This window comes from Melospiza melodia, chromosome 1 (genome assembly GCF_035770615.1).
Source record: "Melospiza melodia melodia isolate bMelMel2 chromosome 1, bMelMel2.pri, whole genome shotgun sequence".
Classification (NCBI taxonomy): domain Eukaryota; kingdom Metazoa; phylum Chordata; class Aves; order Passeriformes; family Passerellidae; genus Melospiza; species Melospiza melodia.
Window position 1 is genome coordinate 130413346 of NC_086194.1, and position 19582 is coordinate 130432927.

At 41.9% G+C, this 19582-nt stretch overlaps 1 protein-coding gene across 3 annotated transcripts in view; it reads right to left on the minus strand.

The window, feature by feature from the left end:
- KLHL14 (kelch like family member 14) overlaps positions 1-19582 on the minus strand; it is a 60876-nt gene that overhangs the window by 13392 nt on the left and 27902 nt on the right. For all 3 annotated transcript variants that reach the window (XM_063168161.1, XM_063168149.1, XM_063168140.1), the window contains exon 4: positions 3802-3891. In XM_063168161.1, coding sequence (XP_063024231.1) covers positions 3802-3891 — 90 coding nt within the window. The remainder of the gene's footprint in view (positions 1-3801; positions 3892-19582) is intronic.

Here is a 19582-nt window from a genome sequence, read left to right on the forward strand (position 1 = left end):
TGTCAAGCCCAAGAACTGTGTTCATGTCTTCACGATATTAAGATTTCACCTTATTTTACATGCAGATTGACACCAAAGCAAGAAAACTGAAGCAAGAGAGTGCATGGCAATTTCCTGTAACACCTGAGACTTCAATAGATGAGCATTTTGAAAACAGAAACCTTTGTTTATGTATGTGTGACTAAAAAATTGAATTAGAGGCTTCACAGGCCAGCAGAATAACCTAACTGTGTATGTCACAGTTCTATAAATGGTCACTGGGCATTCTACAAGGTGAATATTTTTGCATCAGACAAGCCTCTGCAGGATTGGCTCGCTTTGCCTGCTTCATTCCACACTTACTTCAGCATGTGTAAATACACCATCAAGACAGTAGAGAAGAATAACAATACAGCTAGAATTTATAGTCGTAATAATTTAAGTTCATGTTCTACAAGAAAACAGAGAAAGAAAGCACACTGACCTCTTTGGAAGTAAACTGATTTCCCAGCCATGTTATAAGCATGTTCTATATGAGGAGGGTAAAGCAGAAGACTGATGAATAATGCAGCATTTCTCTTCCAAACCAGCATGGTGCCTAACGAGGACCATGCTGAGTGCCATTCAAAGATAAGACCCTCTCAGCACCACCTCAAGACACAGGGTGAGATTCCCCTACTGTAAGGGCAACTGGTCCTTCTGCCACTGGGCTTAGTCAAGTGAGGCTTTGCTTTTGGTCCTATCTGGATTCCTTTAGTTTACACGGACAATTTAGAAAAAGAGGCATAGAGAGCTATAGATTCAATAAGCAGCAAAACAGTAACAGCAAGCTTGAACAGGTTCTAGGTTTCATTGCCTAAGACATTTACTAATCTCTTTGTATTCCAAAAAGCAGGAATTCAAAATAATATAAATATTGATCCTAAGTTTAAAATAAATTCTACTTTTTTTTTTTTTAAGGTTTGAGGCTGTTGTATTAAACTACATCCTTCAGAGTTATACAGCATCCTTCATTAGTTATACAGCAGCTTGTTCATTGTTGTTATACAGATCTATATTTTGGCTGCCTAATATGTGTCATACACATACTCACTACAAACACCATGTATGTAGAAGACTGTAAAGTGCAGGGTAGAAGAAGGGTTTAGTAAGCCTAAACTGGGAGTGCAGGATACAAATCTGGGTCCTTCATAGGAAGGGAGATGAAATCAAACTAGAACAGTCACAGAGAAGAGCTACTATGGCAACAGGAAGAACAGAAAGTTTACCTTATGGCAGGAGACAAAGAACTTGGCCTGTTGCACCTAGAAATACAAAAGCTGAAAGGGGATAGGAGTGCTGCCTGTAATACTTTAGAGGAACAAATCTCCAGGAGGGGAAAAACTGTTAAACTAAAGGCCAGCCTTGGCATGAGAACAAGGTGATTTAGACAGTCAAAGAATACATTTTGTTGGGTATCAGAATAAGGCTCCTAATCATTTCGAGCAATTGGATTCTGTAACAGCTTTCCAAAAGAAGTAGTGGGGGCTGGAAATCCAACTGCTTTTCAAATGTAGCTAAGAAAATTTACAAAATGGGATTGTATGATGCCTGTGACTGCAGGAAAAGGACTTGGTGACCTACTTAATCTGCCTGATGTAACTGGTTAAGTCTGGAGTTTAGTTTGAAAGAGAACTCTATGTTTTGCATTGCTCATCAGCCAGGAGATTGCACATCTTAGGATGCATCCATTCTGTCAGAACACAGAACTTGGGACGAGCGAACAAAAATCAGGATTAGCAAATCAGGATGATGGCACAAAAGGAGGCAGATACTGTTCTCTGCTCTGCAGCCATGCTAGAAGGTGACGGCTCTAAAGGTTATGAAGGTTGGTCTTAAATCCATGCCTGTGTTGTGCACCCTGCTTTCATCAGTGTTTACTCATGCAAGAAGCCCTTGTGACTGGAAAGGCATAGCTACTGGAGGATGCAAAAATGTGAGAAAAAATGTCTCCCATACTTTGTGGGTTGTCAGGAAGTCAGTGGAGCATGAAGGAGGCATGAGCACTCCTTGGGGTCCCCACAGTTTCTCAAGAACCAGATGGTCTGATGGCTAAAGCAATGCCTTACCATTGCCACCATCTCTAATATAACTCTTTACATTGGAAAAAACACCTGGAACAGTCTAATTTGAAGCAGAAGCTTTGTAAAGCCTTGGCAAGATGGATCCAAGTAGGTCCATCTGAAGTCCCTCCTCTGCTCTGAGGATAGCACACAAGGGCCTTTACATAAATTCAAGTGGGCATGTGTGAGCTGCCCCCATGTAGCTGCACATTTAGAGCAAAATGGTTACAAGAAAGAATATGCCCAGCACAGGATGTAGTTTATGATTTCAGGTTCACTTTCAGTGACAAGATCCATTTGATAAAGAGATCAGTACAGCAATACCTTTGCTCATACCTTTGTTATGGCTATCTTCTCTATGGAAAAAATCCCAGCACTGGTATTCACAGGTCAGGGAAATTGGAAGATGTCTTCATCAACATCTTCAGCCCAGTTGACCCAGATCTAGGCAATCTCAGGCCTTGGGTACTATTCATCTCACAAACAACTGTGTTTGACTCCTATCTCCGATGCAAGATATGCACCCCTTCTACCATCTCTCCATCACCTTGCAAGTCAGTTTCCACATCTTCAGAATGTGGGTAATTACACTTCTTTTCTTTTACCCTTCATGTGACATGGCCATTTAATTATAAACTGTCTGGAACAAGGTCTGCCTGTCCATATGCCTACCACCAAATACAACAGGGGTCCTCACTGGATGGATGTGGCCAACGATCCTAAAAGAAATTGTCATTAGTGATGCTGCACTGTCTCCTGCTTCTAATTAAAGACATTCAGCAATATTCAACAACAGAACTGAGGGGCCCTTCTCCTAGGACATATAGTGATATTCTTAACTACACCAGAAACATGCTTATAGGGTGGCCTGGATTGTTTGTCTCAGGTTTTAGGGAGTGAACAGATGTAACAATTTTCTATAATTTGGTTTGGTGCAGATGCTGAAATGGGGCATTCACAATAAAATATATGCAGTATATGTAATTTCAGCTGGATCCTCTGGTGTTTTAAAGTAAAAATGTGTACCTGCAAGCTGTTTTATGGTTTCTCAGTCATAATTATCTCTGTTACACAGACTGCTACAACTACAACTCTTTCTTCATGTGCAAGCTTTTTAACAGTGTCTTGACAATTCTGTGAATTTTGCAAGGCATGGTATTCTCCTTTTGCTTTGCTCAGAAGCCTGTTAAATTGTTTAATTTCTCTTTGCGGTAAATTTATGAAGTAATCAAATGAAAGAAGGTAGCAGCAGATAATCTATATGAGAAGCTCTTGCACAAGACTGAAAAAAGGATCAGTTTAAGAATCTCAAAGTCTAGATAATTAACACATTAACAACTTGAGCTGCGAGTATCTTGTTTGACAACAGAAAAGAAGCATTCATCTACTGCAATTGCATTATTATATTATGACTGGAAGGAGACTGGAAATGAAGGTTAAAATTCTTAACAGCTGCTGCCTGGTGCATGCACTTGAAAGAGTCTGTTCTGCTGCCTGTGGCATTTCTCAAGGGATGTGGGAGCTGATGAATGACAGAGATGCTAATGCTAAAGTACCAAATATTTATTACATCAATACCAAAGAGTAGCCTTTACTAGGTTCAACAATTAGGCTGAAGGTCCTCAAAATCCCTTGCTAATCACTACACCAGCTGACCTGACAGCCAGGGAGGCACAGGAAAGGCAGATGCTCCCTTTGCCTTTTAGTATTCTGTACATACCATTAGGGTTCCACTGGTCTTCTCCTCCCAGCACGAACAAGAAGTTTTCCACTTCCACAACGCAGTGATGGGCACTGTTGTATGGCATAACTGCAAACAAAGCAAGAATTCCTTGTCAGCTCAGGACACTGATTTTATCAAATATTTCCTCTTCACCATCTGTACGAAATAATATGAGAATGTCACCCCAGGCATGTATGAACACTGACTTTAGCAGCAGACAAAGCCACTTATTAGTAAACTAATGCAATTCAATGTTGCAAATAAATTAAGGAAAAAATCAGGAATTCTGGTCCCTCAGTGCCCCCTCACCTGCCCAAGTACCATACATGCTAATCTAAAAATAACTTGTAAAAGGGAAGTTGCATGATATTTCCCTGAAAATAAGCAGATGCTAGAAATCCTAGTATGCTAGAAAACATTAAAAAAAACTCAGCCATGCTTTGTTCTGCTGGTAATGTTTCCACAAGAAGAGTCAGTATGTTCAGCAGCTTTCTATTACACAGCAATGAACAAGCTGCATTTCCATACAGTTTTAAGTTTTTAAATTAAGGTCCTGCTGATTTAATGCCTTTTCCAAATGTATACGCTTAATTTCCTGTACAATGTCATTAGCAGCACGATCACACATCTTCTATTCATCTAATCAGGAAGCCCTTTGTTAACAAAGATCAAAACTGTGGCATTAGGTTTGCAATATCCCTTTTTTAGGTGGGGGGAGAGGTATCATGATTACTATGGACCAGCTACAGATGCAAACATCTATTTCTTAATATTTACTTTTTCCACTGCAAATGGTAAAATGCGAAAACAAGGATTACATGTACATGGCACAGATATTACTGCAGTGTGCCATACCCACTTTAATGATATTATATACCCACTTGTGATATTATATGGAAAATGCAAACTTATACAGCATTAGTTACAATACCACATAGAGTAGTTTTGGCCCAGTGGCACCAGTAGGAAAAATGATGTCCTTGTTCAGCTCATCATATGGGCACCTTAAATCTAGGTGAGGACAAATGGGGAGGTGATGTGCATGTACAGGCAGGGAACTTATTGCTTGACACGGATCAACAGAGCACTTAGGAAACCAGTGCAGTGGGAAATCAATATGACTCAGGGCCAGCTCTTACTTTGTGCTCTTTTGCCAATGCCAAAAAAAAAAAAAAAAAAAAAGAGAGGCAGCCTATCTCACACTTGGATTATTTTGAGTGATATATCTCTCATTTCATTTGTTTTATTATCTTTTATTTTTCTCAGAATGCAGTTGTGCAGTATAGCATATGCAAATAATAATAAGAAGAAATACGCACAGCTTTGCTATTTAGGACACATTTTCTTAAAGATCAAGTGGGCTCATTTCAGCTTCTTACTGAAGTTTTTGCCTAGGCAATCATGAATAAATAAGGTATGTTTTTAGTTTCTAGCGAAGGTCGAATATCTTTTTCATAGTCTGTGCTCTTACAAGTCATGTAAGTGAAGCAGTTCTCAAATTAGGCAGCCAGATACAGTGAAAGTTCATTAATTAAGGTTATTTGTTACTGATTCAATTTATATTAACTGGGAACTAATCTCACTGCAAAAGATTTTTATACTACCTAGAGATTCCTACAGTATGATGAAAGAATGAAGTCTGTTTTTGCTATCTTTTGAGACACCATATCATCATTATCTCACTCTTTAGTCTTAGACATTTTCCTATTTTAATCTCTCTCAAAACCACAGAGCTCTTCTTGATTTTGTAGATGCTTGTAGTACATAAAGAGTTTTGTCTCTCATGAGAAATTGCTGCCTTTCTTAGATGTTTTTTGGGACCCTGTGAGGGCTTCAAGTTTTAAGTAATACAGTGCTCTATTATGGTTTCCAATTAGGTTCAAGCTGCTGGTTGCACCCTCAACATCTTCTATTGGTCAGTCTGAAGAGCTCCAGCATTTATAGGAAAAACTGTCTGCAGGCAGCACACATGCATATTTTTTTCCATTGTATTTTCACTTTTGCAAAAATTTGTGTTTATTTATCCACCATATTGACAAAAACAGAATCAGCAGAGGAAGAAATTCTGCTTTAAGCTTTTCTGCTGTTACCATGCATATAAGGTATGCAATAAGACTCCCATAATTATTATGATAATTAAACCTTGAAAACTAATGGCTTAATCCTGGCTCCTACTGAAATTGATGGCAACATTCCCACTGATACAGGATTGGGCCCAAACAACCCAAATTACCGTCCATAACTCACAGGAAAGCTAAAAGGAGGCTTGACTTAGAAAGAAGGGCAGTATTTGGCCTTCAGAAAGAAAGGTGACTGCAATAAAACACTGCAGACCTTTACTGTGACCTTTGTTTCTCTCAGAGCTTTGGGGAAAACTGTTCTTAGTCTCATGAATCTACCCATGGGACTGAAGGGAACTGGACAAAACAGAGAGAATGGAGCAGCAGTGTGGACATCTAAGAGGGAAGGGACTCTAACTGAGAAATCAACCACCTCACAGTCTTTCTCCTTGACCCCTCAGAACTGGGAGTTATAGACAGAAATCAAAAGAACAATTTCTTTTTCTTTTTTTTTTTGCTATAAAATATCCCCTGAAAGCACAGAAAACTTGCACTAAAAACCATGATTCTTGTGAATATACACCCAGATAGGACCTAACTTTCATAGACAACAGTCAAAATTACATGGCAATGGGCATGTTAAATTCAGTATCTGGTAGTAGCAATCTTCTCAAACTCACTGGGCTTGCCAGGGTGTAACAGGAAGAATTTGGCCCATCACACAGTCTGGCCAAGCTGCTGCTTTCATTAATTTCATATGAGTCTTTGTCTGCTGTTTGGCTTTAATAGTGTGAAAATCCCATCTTCTCATTTTTTTATCTCAACTCATTGGAACACCTGCCTGCCCCACAGAAAGGGTATTTGAAGAGAAGTTTGTACGCCACGCTCAAACACAGCCCTGCATGAGTTTTTAGCGTGTCAGTCAGTGAGTTAGAGGGAAAGGGTAAGGAGAAGCTAATCAGGATGAAATGAGATTAAAGGCTGTCTAATTTTACAGCAACTGTGATCCATCAGCCACTGTGAAAGTGACAGTGGAAATGAATGATGGAGACAGACAGGTGGGGCTGTACATTTCACTGATTTATCCTCAAATGCACTGGGCCTTATTTTATTGAGTGAACATGACCGCATTTATCATGACTGTCATCTAAACCCACTTCCCTCCATTTAAAAAGGTCACTTTACTAGGAGGGAGTAGGATAGAGGCACTTTCAAAACAGATTTAAAATTTAATAACACATGTTTATAAAACCCTGGGCAAAAATTCTTAACTTTATTAAAGACCAATTTAAAAAGAAGGCGAAAACACTGTTAAAAGGAGGAGAAGATAAAAAAAGCCATGGTCATCTGAGAAATATGCCAAGGTGATGGGTGCCAGGGAAATATGTGAGATACACAGATATAAATAGAGTAGTTGCAGTGGGCAGAAACCACCTCTCCTAAGTCCCTGCCCCTCACACACATTTCCCAAAGCTCAGGATGCCCATGCTTTCCTGCACCAAGAGCACAAACAGGTGCAAAAAGCCCTGCTGAAGACAGCACTCCCTCCAGCCTCCTTCCCTTTCACTGATGTATGATTGGTAGGAGACACCTGGTAAGGTGGGAGGAAATTTCTCAGGTACAGATCCGTAACATGCAAAGCTGTCTAGGTCAAAACCAAATGGAAGACTTATACTTGAGAATGATCTGGAAGGCAGTGGAGTCCAAGACTGCAGTGGTGTTTGCTAAGAAATACTTCACTACACAAACATCTGTGACATTGTGCAGGAGGTGACACTCAGTTGTTCTTCAGATACAGATGAGGAGGAAGACACAGCAGCACTGCATATCAGGATAGATATCCCAAGAAGAAATTCCTCACATATGCCAAAGCTCAGCTAACAAAAAGTACTAGACAATGTTCTGGGACCTACTGTCAAAATCAGAGACTAGAAGTTATAGCCAAATGCTCATGAAATTAAACACTCTCAACTATGAAGCCTGTGAGGTCAACCAGATGCAATGATGCTTCAAAGGCACCTCCATGATACACCTCATGCACCTAACAAGCAACAACGTGTGCTCTTTGTCTTACCCAGTTTTGCTTAGTTTCTGCCAATTATTGCACATTTAGGAAACAGCATCTGGTTGTTCTCCACAAATTAATCAAAGGGTCATCAGCTCCTCCTCCTCCTCCTTACACCTTTCCCCATCTATTGTCACTTCAACACTAACTACCAGGGAAAAAGGGAGAACTAGAATAGCACTTCTCAAGACAGAAGGAGAATGAGCTCAGGTCCCAGGAGATCTGAAATCTGTGATACAGGCTATACTGATTCCTCTGCTCCGCTAAAAACTCCTTCCAGAAATTCTACTTGATTCCTCTACTCAAAAGAAACCCCCCAAAATCCAATACCAAAACCAACCAAAAAACCAACCAAAAAACCCACAAAACCCCCCCAATCCCTAACCAACCAAAGAAAACCCCCAAAATCAAACCACAACAACAAAAACCCCCAACACCATAGATTTTTCACTGCCCTGAAGCAGTCAGCTGCTTGAGATACAGGAGGTACTGTAAGGAAAACCAAGAAATCTCTTCCTCAACTACTGCACAGCTTGAGCATAGCCCCTTCAAGACTCAGTACACACCAAGAAGTCAAGCTCAGCATCTCTAATGACCTGTGCAGATGACACAAGAGAGTGTTTCCAGAACAAAGATGTCATTATCAGAGGACATATGGATTCAATAATGACCTTCCACACTATTAACAGCCTATCCTATTGACTACATAATATTCAACTACAGCTTCTTGAAAACTGGTTATTTCCCAGCTCTGAAGAGGGCAGTGGAATGGGAGATGTCTCTTTCCAGCACAGAAGGCACCCACAGACTCACTTTAGGAGACTGTGATTTGCTCGTGGCAGAGACACAATAGTCATGCAGAGACACAATATTCATTTCATTCCCAAGCTATCAGCAAAATGCTGGGCAGACCACAGCTGGTCCAATTATTTCCTGAGAACAAAATATCAGATACTGTTCACCTTTCCAGGTTTCATACATCATTTGCAGAAAGACTACGCATTTATTACAGAATGCTACTTGCTATTTCTTACCAAGGAGGTTATATAAATAAACACTACGATTCCTCTGTGAATTGTTCTCTTCAATTGTTTGTTATTTAATAACTGTGGGGAAAGACTGACCACAGCAAGTATGAAATTCTAGCCTCAGTGAACATGGTGGTAGTTTTAAAGACATCAGATATTCATCCATGGGTATTTTCTGTTCAAAAGATAATGAAAGAAAGTTAAGAGAATGATCAACATAGATGGAAAATACCCCTGTTAATATTCCTGGCCAAACTTCATTCTGTCACCTCAAATTCAGAGAAATACATGCAAAATGTTTTTTCTAGTAACATACCAATGCCAGCCTTGAGTCAGAGCTCAACTCCTTGTGGAAAGGCTGGGACCATCCAGCACACTTACCATAAGCAGAAAGTCTTATGATGAAGCACTGTGCCTCAAAGTCACCTTTGAGGGATTATAACTGATACAGCTCTGGTCCAGCTGCATCACTGAGAACATTTTTAGCTCAGCTGGAAACCTCACCACCTCTTCCTTCCCATGCCAGCTTTGTAGCAACTTCATCCAAGCCATCACAAACAGGATGGGCACAGAGCTGCTGAGCCCATCTAGGATACAGTCCATACTTCTACTGAGGCTACAGGATAGCATAAGCACCAAGATAGAGTTACCTAAGCAGATCAAAGTCCATTCACAACACAGTGAATGATAGTTCATGTCAATTACAGTATTTCTCATTGTGAAGATATTTCTTAACAATTTTTTTTTCCCATTCAACTGTCAAGAGTTATTCTTTTATACATTCAGCCAGGATTTTTTAAAACCAGCCAGGTTTTTCCAGAGGTCAGGAAGTTCCTTGGTTTAGTTGTTTTAGTGAGCTAAAATTTTCATATGTGAGCCTCTAAAACAAGACACTTAAAGTCTGACACAACTGCTGACACAACAGATCAGGCAAACATAACATCAGGAATAGCCGGCATGCTCAGCTCCCTCCTGAGATAAATTGTTTAAAGTTACTTGGACACAAGTTCTGAGTACAGACCTGTCTGTTTCAGCAGATGAAATTCATCCTATGGGAGAATGTTCTATTGGGTTTTCAGCAACATATACATTTGACTGCTTGCATGGACCAATTTTATCCACACATTTTCCAAGCTGCAGGCACCCATTTGGATTTCCTTTGAATAAAGCTGTCTACTTGGATCAACAGTGTTTAAATAAGGTAGATAAATACTGCACTCCCTCCTTGAAAACTGATATTCCTGTATCAAAAACTTGACACAATCTTCCCCATGAAGTGCATAGAAAACCTATGCACACTCTGCTGTGTTCCCTGCTGCTTCCCCCATGGGAATGACTCTGTGCAGCTGAGCTGCTGATGCAGGTCTGAGAAGCTCTTGTAAGTGAATACACCAAAAATCTTGGCACAACTTGGAGCAGAGGATGCATGCATGGTCCTGCAGAAAGGTTCAAAGTGACAATTTTTCTTGTTTTATTACCCCCTGCTTACCCACCTACCTGCTGAAGGTTGCCCCTCACCATCCAGATGCCCCACGGATTTCCAGAGAGCATTTATCAAGAGACACTTGTCCACCACCATGAGTTATGCAATGCTACCCCAGTGATGGCTGCCCCCCAGTAGAATATCTTGTGTACCTACCCAGGCCTGGGTTTGCAGTCGCTGAAGTGGAGCCCAACATGTATTCCTGGGAAATGACATCTCGTCACATCATAACAGTCTCATGATGTGACATTTTGCACAACAAAAGCTTCTCATGGACGAAATGATGAACAGTCCCTGATGGGAGAAAACCACTGCAGAGTTGCCAGAATGCTCTGGAAAGAAATACTATTTTGTCCCAGCGGGGGCTTTCAGATTCTCCAAGATGTCAGCTCAAGGACACGCATTCCCTTCTCCAACAGTGCCACGGGGCAGAACACTGTACCCAGGAGTGGTGTGTTAATGCCCAACTGCTTGTGACTGGTCAGGTATTCATTTATGGCCCAATTTCTATCTGACCTTGAGATGCACACATTCTCCTGGTCTCCTCTGAAGGCAACCTTCCAAGCTCAGAACAACCACAGCCCCTCTTTGTGTTTCCCTGGCTGGATCCTGTTGATGCTCCTTGGGGACCCATGTCTTTAAAGGCATTCATCACATGCAGCAATATCTTACTTGGCCCCTACCACCCCAAGTCTTCCACAGTCTTCTCTCTCAGTCTCACTACTCTGCTCTCAGCTCTTGACTGACATACAATTTTAGAGTTATTTAGGGTTTTGTTTCTTCCCACTAACTCTCGAAGTCATTCCTGGGAAATAAAAATGCGATTTTCCATTAGGAAATCTCTACATGGAGGAAGGATACACCCATATTTCACCCTATTAAAAACGAAGTTTTGATACACCTAAGTTCATTCATAACAGATGAAATGGAATTCACTGCTAAAATTCACTGCTACAGATTTTTCAAGTTTTCATTTTAAATACTTCAATATTTGCAAATGAAAGGTTTTGTTTACAAGAAAGTCCAGCCTATACCTAAAGCACTAGACCTAAAGCAGAAGATGGTGGAAGGAACTGTCCCATGCCTACCTCCTGGAAAAAAAAAAAATCTTCCTTTCCCAGAAGACATCTACTTCATATGGGTATCTGAAGAAAAGCCTGAAAGTCCAATATGCCTAACTTCCAGCATGCCCAATCACCGCATGCAGAAACAGGACTGTCCACAGTTGTCTATCAGTAGCTCGACAAATACAAATACAGAAGGAAGCACAGGAATTGAACCACATAAATTAGGTAGCACCCGAGACTGCTTTCTCCAATACAAACAAGGTAGAAATGTTTTTCTCCTAAACCTTTCTCCACATGTGAGCTTCTAAGGAAGGGAGAGACAGACTCATAGAAAATTTTCAAATTCAGGGCAGGAAATTACCTAGGCAGCAAAACCACAAACGTAAATCTATACACAGAAGACAAGATCAGAATGTATAGCTGGAAAAAAAATCCATTAAAAGATGTGGACTAAAATTATGTTAATTCTCTTCTGCTTTATATGAAAACGGTAGTGTTTAATATTTTTATAAAAAAACAGTAGTGAAAAATGTGTTGTGATACCTACTCATAACAATCCCAAAACTCCACTCCATGTAAGTACTCATACCCCTGTGTTTTCAAAAACCTTTTGTGGAATTATGAAGCAACCAGTCAGGAAACAGACTGAAAACCACGTTTCTCAAAACTGAATACCACGGTGAGTATCACAGCACAAGTGGCTGCTATTTAAATCAAGAGGTGTCAAAATTCATGGGCTGAACCACATTCACACAGAATCACAAATAATTCACAAATCACACACTAGTGCATGGCTGTGGGCTGCTGACAAACAGGATAAAAGGTCATGGTAATTCAAATCACTGGCCATGCTGGCACTGCTGGATTCAACACGGACAGCAGACTAAAGTAAAGCTGTTGTGATCAATCCCTAAGACTTAAAATATACCTAACTGTGTATTTTATAATATAATAATATATTTAAGTATCCTCAAACAGCTTGCATCTTTTGTTGAAGACATTTATTTTGCAAAGAGAATTTGTTCAGGAAGGTATAATTTTCAGTTAGTTAGGTGAAGGAAAGTGAAGACTGAAACACAGAGTCTGCATAAACTAAACTGGGACTCGCTGTGCTAGTAACCATGGCTTGGAGCAGGTTCTGGTGGAGACTGAACTGAAGAAGGAGTGAAATGGAAAAGGGCAGGGATGGATCAGGACAGGTCAGAGGGGACACAGCAAAAGTACTGGGTGTGAAGGAAGAGACAGCAAAATCTGCAAACACAGCAGCACATACTGATCCAGAACTCTGAGTCCTGCAGTCTTCACATTCCTCTGCTGTCAGCACATCTGGGTGGAACCCAGTCATGTTTACACCCCCTGGCTTCCAGTAGAACCTTCCTGAAGGTCCAGGCCCATGCACACCAGAGGTCTGTGGAAACTGCCACTGCAAAAAACACTTCAGCCCCTTCTTGTCTCATGATCCATCATTCTTTGTGATAGCCTGTGCACACATGAAGCCAAGAAATAAACAATTGAGAAAACACATTATTTTTTAAGGTGCGTTGAATTTAATCCTGATCTGTTCCCCACCAGGCTTCCCTGCCTGGCCCCACAAATTGGAGTGAGCAGGAGTGTGAAGCCACGAGAAGAGAAGGACTGATGTATTAACAGCAGCACCAGTTTGGATCAGCTTGTAATGGTTGTGAAACTACAACCTCAGCACATAGTACCAAGCCATTGAAATGGGTTTAACCCAGGGTTGCTGTGGCCCTGTCCCTCTTGCAGCCCAGGCAATCCAGAGCCCCCCTGTGAGTCCATTCAAAGCAAGAACCTGGCAGAAAAATGATCCTGAAAAGAAGAAAGTGTATTTTCATTTCAGTTTAAGCTGTTCATTTTCTACAGCTACCCATTTCTCCTGTTCTGAGAACACTGGTTACCTTTGCCTCATTTTCAGAGCCTGATTTGATGCCTGATACGCAGGAGCACTCTGTGCTCACTGCTGTAACACAAGTAGGTGGGAGAGGCCAACTGGAAACCATGGTGTGAGTGGTCTTAAAACAGGCACCCCAAAATAAAGGACACCTTTTACTTTAATCACATTGCACCTCTGTTCCTCATCTGCAAAATGGGAACAATGATAGACCATGCTCCTCACAAAGAGGATGGTACAAAAATATCACAATGAATGCCCACGAAGCAGTTGTTGTGAAGTCTGTGAAGAAAACCTTGTGAAAAGATTCCATCTTCTGAAGAGTATTTCAGAAGCATGTGACAGACAGGATCTACTTGCCGAACACCAGCGGAGAAATGCTGTGAGCAGAAATTCAGCACAGTCCCTTCTGTGCACCGATGTGTGACAAAGAATAGCGTGTGATATCATTGGAGATTTTATCTTAGCGCTTATGCAAACAGAGGCCGAATTAAGGTTGCAGAGGCAGCTTAATTCTCACATTTCTTAACTCCAGAGGGCTTAGTATCGCCGTGTGTCTAACACTCTTTCCGAGCTGGGTGCGAGTCCCTCGGTGCGTGCTTCACCCGGCTCTGACAGACACTAACACCTTCCTGCTGCTTCGGCATCTCCGCATCATCCTCGCAGGTGTCGCGGAGTCCGAAGCCTACGAAGCCCATGGCCGGAGCTGCAGGAGCCTTCCTCCTCCTCCTCCTCCTCCTCCTGCTGCTGCTGCTGCTGCTCTCCCTCCCCGACTGCCGCATTTCCCTGCCGCCGGCAGTGCGAGGCTAGGCCGCTAGATGGGGTGCGGCGTGCCCGGCTCCCCCTCCCCGGGGAGAGGCGCTTCAGTCATCTTTTGGCTTCGGGTTTTGCAGCCAACCGAAAAACAAAAGAGGTGAAACGCAGCACAAAAAAAAAGGCATAGCCAGATTCCTCCCAAGCAGTTCACTTCTGCTTGTTCCTCGTGTTCGGCGTGAAAGGGAAGAAATCAAACGGAGTACACAAACGCCCGGGAATGCTCGGCGCGCCGATGCCGGCGGATGCGGAGCCGCCGCCGCCTGCAATGGGCACGGCAGGGGCTCAGGCTTTGGCACGGCTATCACTCACACCTGCCTTGCCTCGTCTTGTCTCAGCTCCTCGAACCCAGACTGCGCAAGCATCAGTCAGCGATTTCCCTGGCAGTCCGCACACATCTGCTTTTCTACTCCAGTCCCAGTGAAACACAGCAGGCACGGTTCCCGTCCCCGCCAATACTCCGCCAAATCTCTCTCCCTCTCGCTCTCAGTAATGATCTGGAAGCTGGGTGAAAACAACGTGCTCGCTTTTAGCAGAGAGCATGCTTCCTCACTACAGGGGTAAGGAAGAGGAAAGAGGACATGAGGAAACTGTGACACAAAAAGATAACTACAGAATTGAAGGAAAAAAGTCCTTTCCAAAAGGTCAGTCCTTTCCAATGGGAAGACAGCACTTTTCTCAGTTAGTCCCCAAGTGAACTGCATAATGGTGGCCAGATTACAGCTCTCTTCTCATCTTCCCAAAGAATGATCTTTTGGAGAAGGTGTGATGAAGCTGAAACTGTCTAGTCCATTCACGAAGGAGAGAAGGGACTTGTATTTACCTGCATAACCATCCACCACTGCTGAATTATGCCTTCTCTCACTCTTCCCCAACAGCCTACAAGATGAATTGTCCCTCTGAAGGCACCATCCATCCCAATAACAATACTTATATTAAACCTGTATATAAAATACAACCAAACACTACTTCCCAACATCCAGCTTCTTCCAGCTTCCCCCAAAAATACCAGCACCCGAGATCCCCTACACAGTACTCTCTCATGACCTGGCCTGGCCTTGTAAGCTCCTACAGACTCCTTCTCCATGGCCAAGAGAAGGAGAGCAAAAAGCCAGGATGATTTTGAAGTCAGTCTTTTCTTTTTTTTTTTTTTTTTTTTTTTTTTTGTATGGTACAAATGGGGAAAGTCCCTCTGCTCAGCAGAGGAAGACTGCCTGAGAGCAGCTGCTGGGGATGCTCCTAACACAGGGCAGCAGTACAGGCAGGGGTAACCCACCCTCCATTCTCCTCTTTACCCCAGCAATGGAACAACTTGAATTTTGCAGTCAGTCACAGACAATACTGCACAGACTGATTTCCCTGCAAGTGAAAAACCACCTTGAAAGAGCCTTATGCAGGGGTATACCCAAGTGGGAGTGCAGCACTTGGATTTGGCAGGATTGCACTTGAGTTGTGAACAGGGAGAGGAGCACAGGCAGACAGATGTGTGCCTGCCCAACAGTGAGTCCTGTCACATACCCTGCAGGTGAAAACTCAATCTAACTCTCATTCCCGATGAATTTGGACTTCCACAAAGAGAAGCAGATGAAAAAAATGTGGCAGAAAAAGAAACACAAAGGAAATAAAACAAGACAGTGCATTTGAGCTGTTGTTTTTTTTTAATTCATTGCAAAAATGCTGATAGAATGTGCGGTGCATCACTCCTGGACATTAACGCAGACTGATCCTGCCTAAGGAGTTTGCAGTCTTTATATAAATTAATAGGCAGAATATAACCCCAAGTGCAGTGCATTTGATCATATATATTAATATGGAGACTGCTGATCCACATCTTGCTAAAATAAATGTGTTTTTACACAAATGAGGTTACCACTGATACAAACACTCATACTACAGAGCACGAACAGATGATCAACACTATTGCTTTGGTGCAGCACAGTGCTTGAGGAAGCCACCACTTATCAGCTGGGCTGTGGTAATTGCTCCTAGCCTTTCACAATTAGAAGAAGCCACTAGCTTAAACTACCGTAAGCACTGATTACATTGTTTAAATTAGCGCAGTTTACCTTACATTTGTAACCACTTAGGAACAGAGCACTAGCAGGCATTGTGGCTCAGCGACTGGATGCTACCTGGGGAAAAGCAGATCGACTGGATCTCTTGCAACCCTTTGGCCACAACAGATTTACACAAGATCCAAACTCAATAAACTTCCACAGGTGACAAGCAAACAAGAATAGCAACCACCTGCAAAATGAGCTGATGAAAGCAACCTACTCTATATACCCTATTTATACACTACTAAAACTCTGAAATTTTGCACTGACTCTGCATATCCCAAGAAGCAGTATGGAATATTTATTGCAGAAATAACTTTGTTAAAATTCTATAGAGTCCTTAAAGCCAAATTTTAGCCATTAAGTCTGCAAAGACAGCTCCACATGATCAGCTGTATGTAAGCTTTCAAATGGTAACTCTTCTGATTTATTTTGTTTTCTATTTAAAGTACTTACTGGTGTTCTGCAATATGTGGAACATCTGACCAACTGCAAAAATGTGTTTGGGGCACTTGCTGAGATCCATTTCACTAGATCTTCACAAATAAATTCATTCCTATTGCAGCACCAGGGTGCATAAACATAGTTTTGATAAAATGAATACTAAGCAAGTTTACAAAATTTTTGCCTTCAAATCATATTACCATGAAGGCTTAGTTATTTGTTCTCTACTCTACAGTACAAGTGCTGATAACCCAAAACATTTTCAAAAATTACAAGCCACACCACTAAATCCTAGACACTACATATGCTTGATGCCCCTTCAATTTACTTTCCTCAATTTGCTTTCAATTGTCTTTTAATTTTCAACCATAAGATCAAAACCTCCCATTTGAAAACAATCAGTTGAATCACACAGCTTTGTCTTAATATACTAAATGTGCAAGATCAGAGATAAAGTTGTTGGCAACGCAGCTAATGTAACTCTGCAGCAAGTTCCCTGAAGTAATCAGAATTAGGTACTCAGTTACGCTTTACTTGGGCCCATGACAAAGGGCAGCATTATTGTTGTGCTCTCAGGGGACAGTCCCAGGGGAGAACTGTGAGTACCAAAATTGTTATGGTGTGGTGTAGTGATAACTGAACTAACTTCACGTTACTGACCCAGCCCCAACTGGTGTGCTCTCGAGTTCTCCTTTGTTTTAAAGGGCCCGAATTTAGTACTGTATCCACCAGTGCCAGAAAAAAATGCATTAAAAAGGCATATAAAATGATCAAAAATGGGTAAATTGAATATTTCTTCCCAGTTTTTAGTATCTGTCTGTTGGTTTCTCTACTGGATAACCACAAGTCATTTACAAGTAGAACAGACATTAAATTCTTAATACACTTCACTCATAGTTTTCACAGAGTGATATGAATTTGGTGCACACCATTCTCTTTTCTTGCCTCTAATAGCCCAGACTCTCCTTTTCTTGTGTGTGTGGGGTTTTTTTCCTGCTACACTTGCCTGACATTTTTGCACCAGCCTCTGGAGGCCACCCAAGAAGGATTCCAGCTCTGGTGTCTGCCCCCATTGTCCAACCCAACCAACCAAAACCAGTCACTCCTCAACCCCAGCTGCACCCTCTGTAGGGCTCCTGACACCCAAAACTGGTGTGTAATTATTCACTCCCCACTTTGGTGCTACTTTTGCTGCCTTGCTTTTGTGAAGAGGAAGAGGATTCCCATCCCTGGCTTTGCATCCCTGGGCCACTCCAGCAGCCACAGAAGCCTAACCCTGCAGCACCCTGCAAAACCTCTGAACCTCAAGGGAAACACAGAGCTCTCAAAAACATTTTTTGCATACTGCTAAAATGTAATTAGGGACTTCAGAAGAAGAGGTAAAAAAACATGGTGTCAAGATGTAGCTTCATTCCCACTGAACAGCACTGCTTCGTGCCATGTGAAGCCAAAACACTCTTCCCTCCATTATTTTCTCCAATGACAATGAATTATTTTCCAACACTGAAAGTTTCAATCAAAGCCCTGAAGTGACTGCAACTACTTCAGGTGGGCTTTACCTGGGGGGGAACCTCTTTCCATGGCAGCCTTGCCTCTCTGAGGAAAGCCAGGCTGCTAAAATAAAGCTGCTGGAGTGAAGCCAAATCATGGCTTCAGGGAAACGGATGCTATGTCAGGGCTTTATTGATGTTGTAAATCTTTGCAGTTAAGAAAAATCAAATTTCTGAGTGGTGAAGTGATCATTTCTCGGAGCAGTGCTAGAGACAGCATGGGGGCTGACAAAAAAAAAAAAAGGACAGTGGCTCCAATCGTGCTGGGTGAAATATGTCCTGGTGCAGAAAACCCCTAAAACATCCTGCACATTAGCAGGACTTAAGCTGGAGGCTTGAGCACTGGATAAACCCTTACTCGGGACATCTCTGCCCTGAACATGTCTCTTTTTCCTGGAGCTGCAGTTGATGGGAGCCAGTAAATGCCCAGCTGATTCCAGCAGTGGCGATTCTGCTGAATAAAACAAAGTTTAAACGAGCTGGTGCGGACATCGGTGGTAACACAGCGGGGAGACAAGGGCTGCAGGGGGAGCAGCCAGAAGGCTGGGACTGGGGCACCACAGATCATCCAGCTCTGTGCTACTGGCTGCCACAGCGCTTAAAGTAATTGCAGTCCTCTGGAGAGAGTCTATAGATAAACTCTGTCCTATGTTAATGCACCACCATATAGAGCTGTTTACAGGCAGTACTTAGTAAAGTACTTAAGCATGTATTTAAACAGGCTGCTGAACATCAGTGTGATTAATACTTTGCTGATTTAGAGATATAATATGAATACATTTTTCTGCTGTTGCAGTTTTTCATTATATACACTTATAAACTGGACATAAGGATTTTCTTTCAGTTTTGCATCCAGCAAATGAGTTAATTTGGGAGTCAAATTCTGCCTTAGTTATGCCTGCACAATGCCTTTCATATGCATGAGGGCAGAAGACTTCTTTTTAATTGGACTTATTTTTTATTAGTCTATAATCAAGAAAAAAACCAAATCTGGTTCTTTCTTTCTGATCCTGCAGCTCTTTGACATTCCTTTCATGTCACTTCAATAAGAAAAGTATCTTTACATATGGTGTGTATGTTGGTTAAGGCCATGCACATACAGCAGCTGCAATTCTTGACCAACAAGCAAGCAGCTGCTGCTGAGTACAGATTGGAGCCACACACTTTGTTATTCTGCATGTAAAACTGGGTGGGGGGGAGGGAGGAGAAGAGAAGAAACATGGCTCATACATCACTCATCATGGTAATTCTATTTAAATATATTTTAATGATTTCTAACAACATAATTTGCCAAGCCTCCCC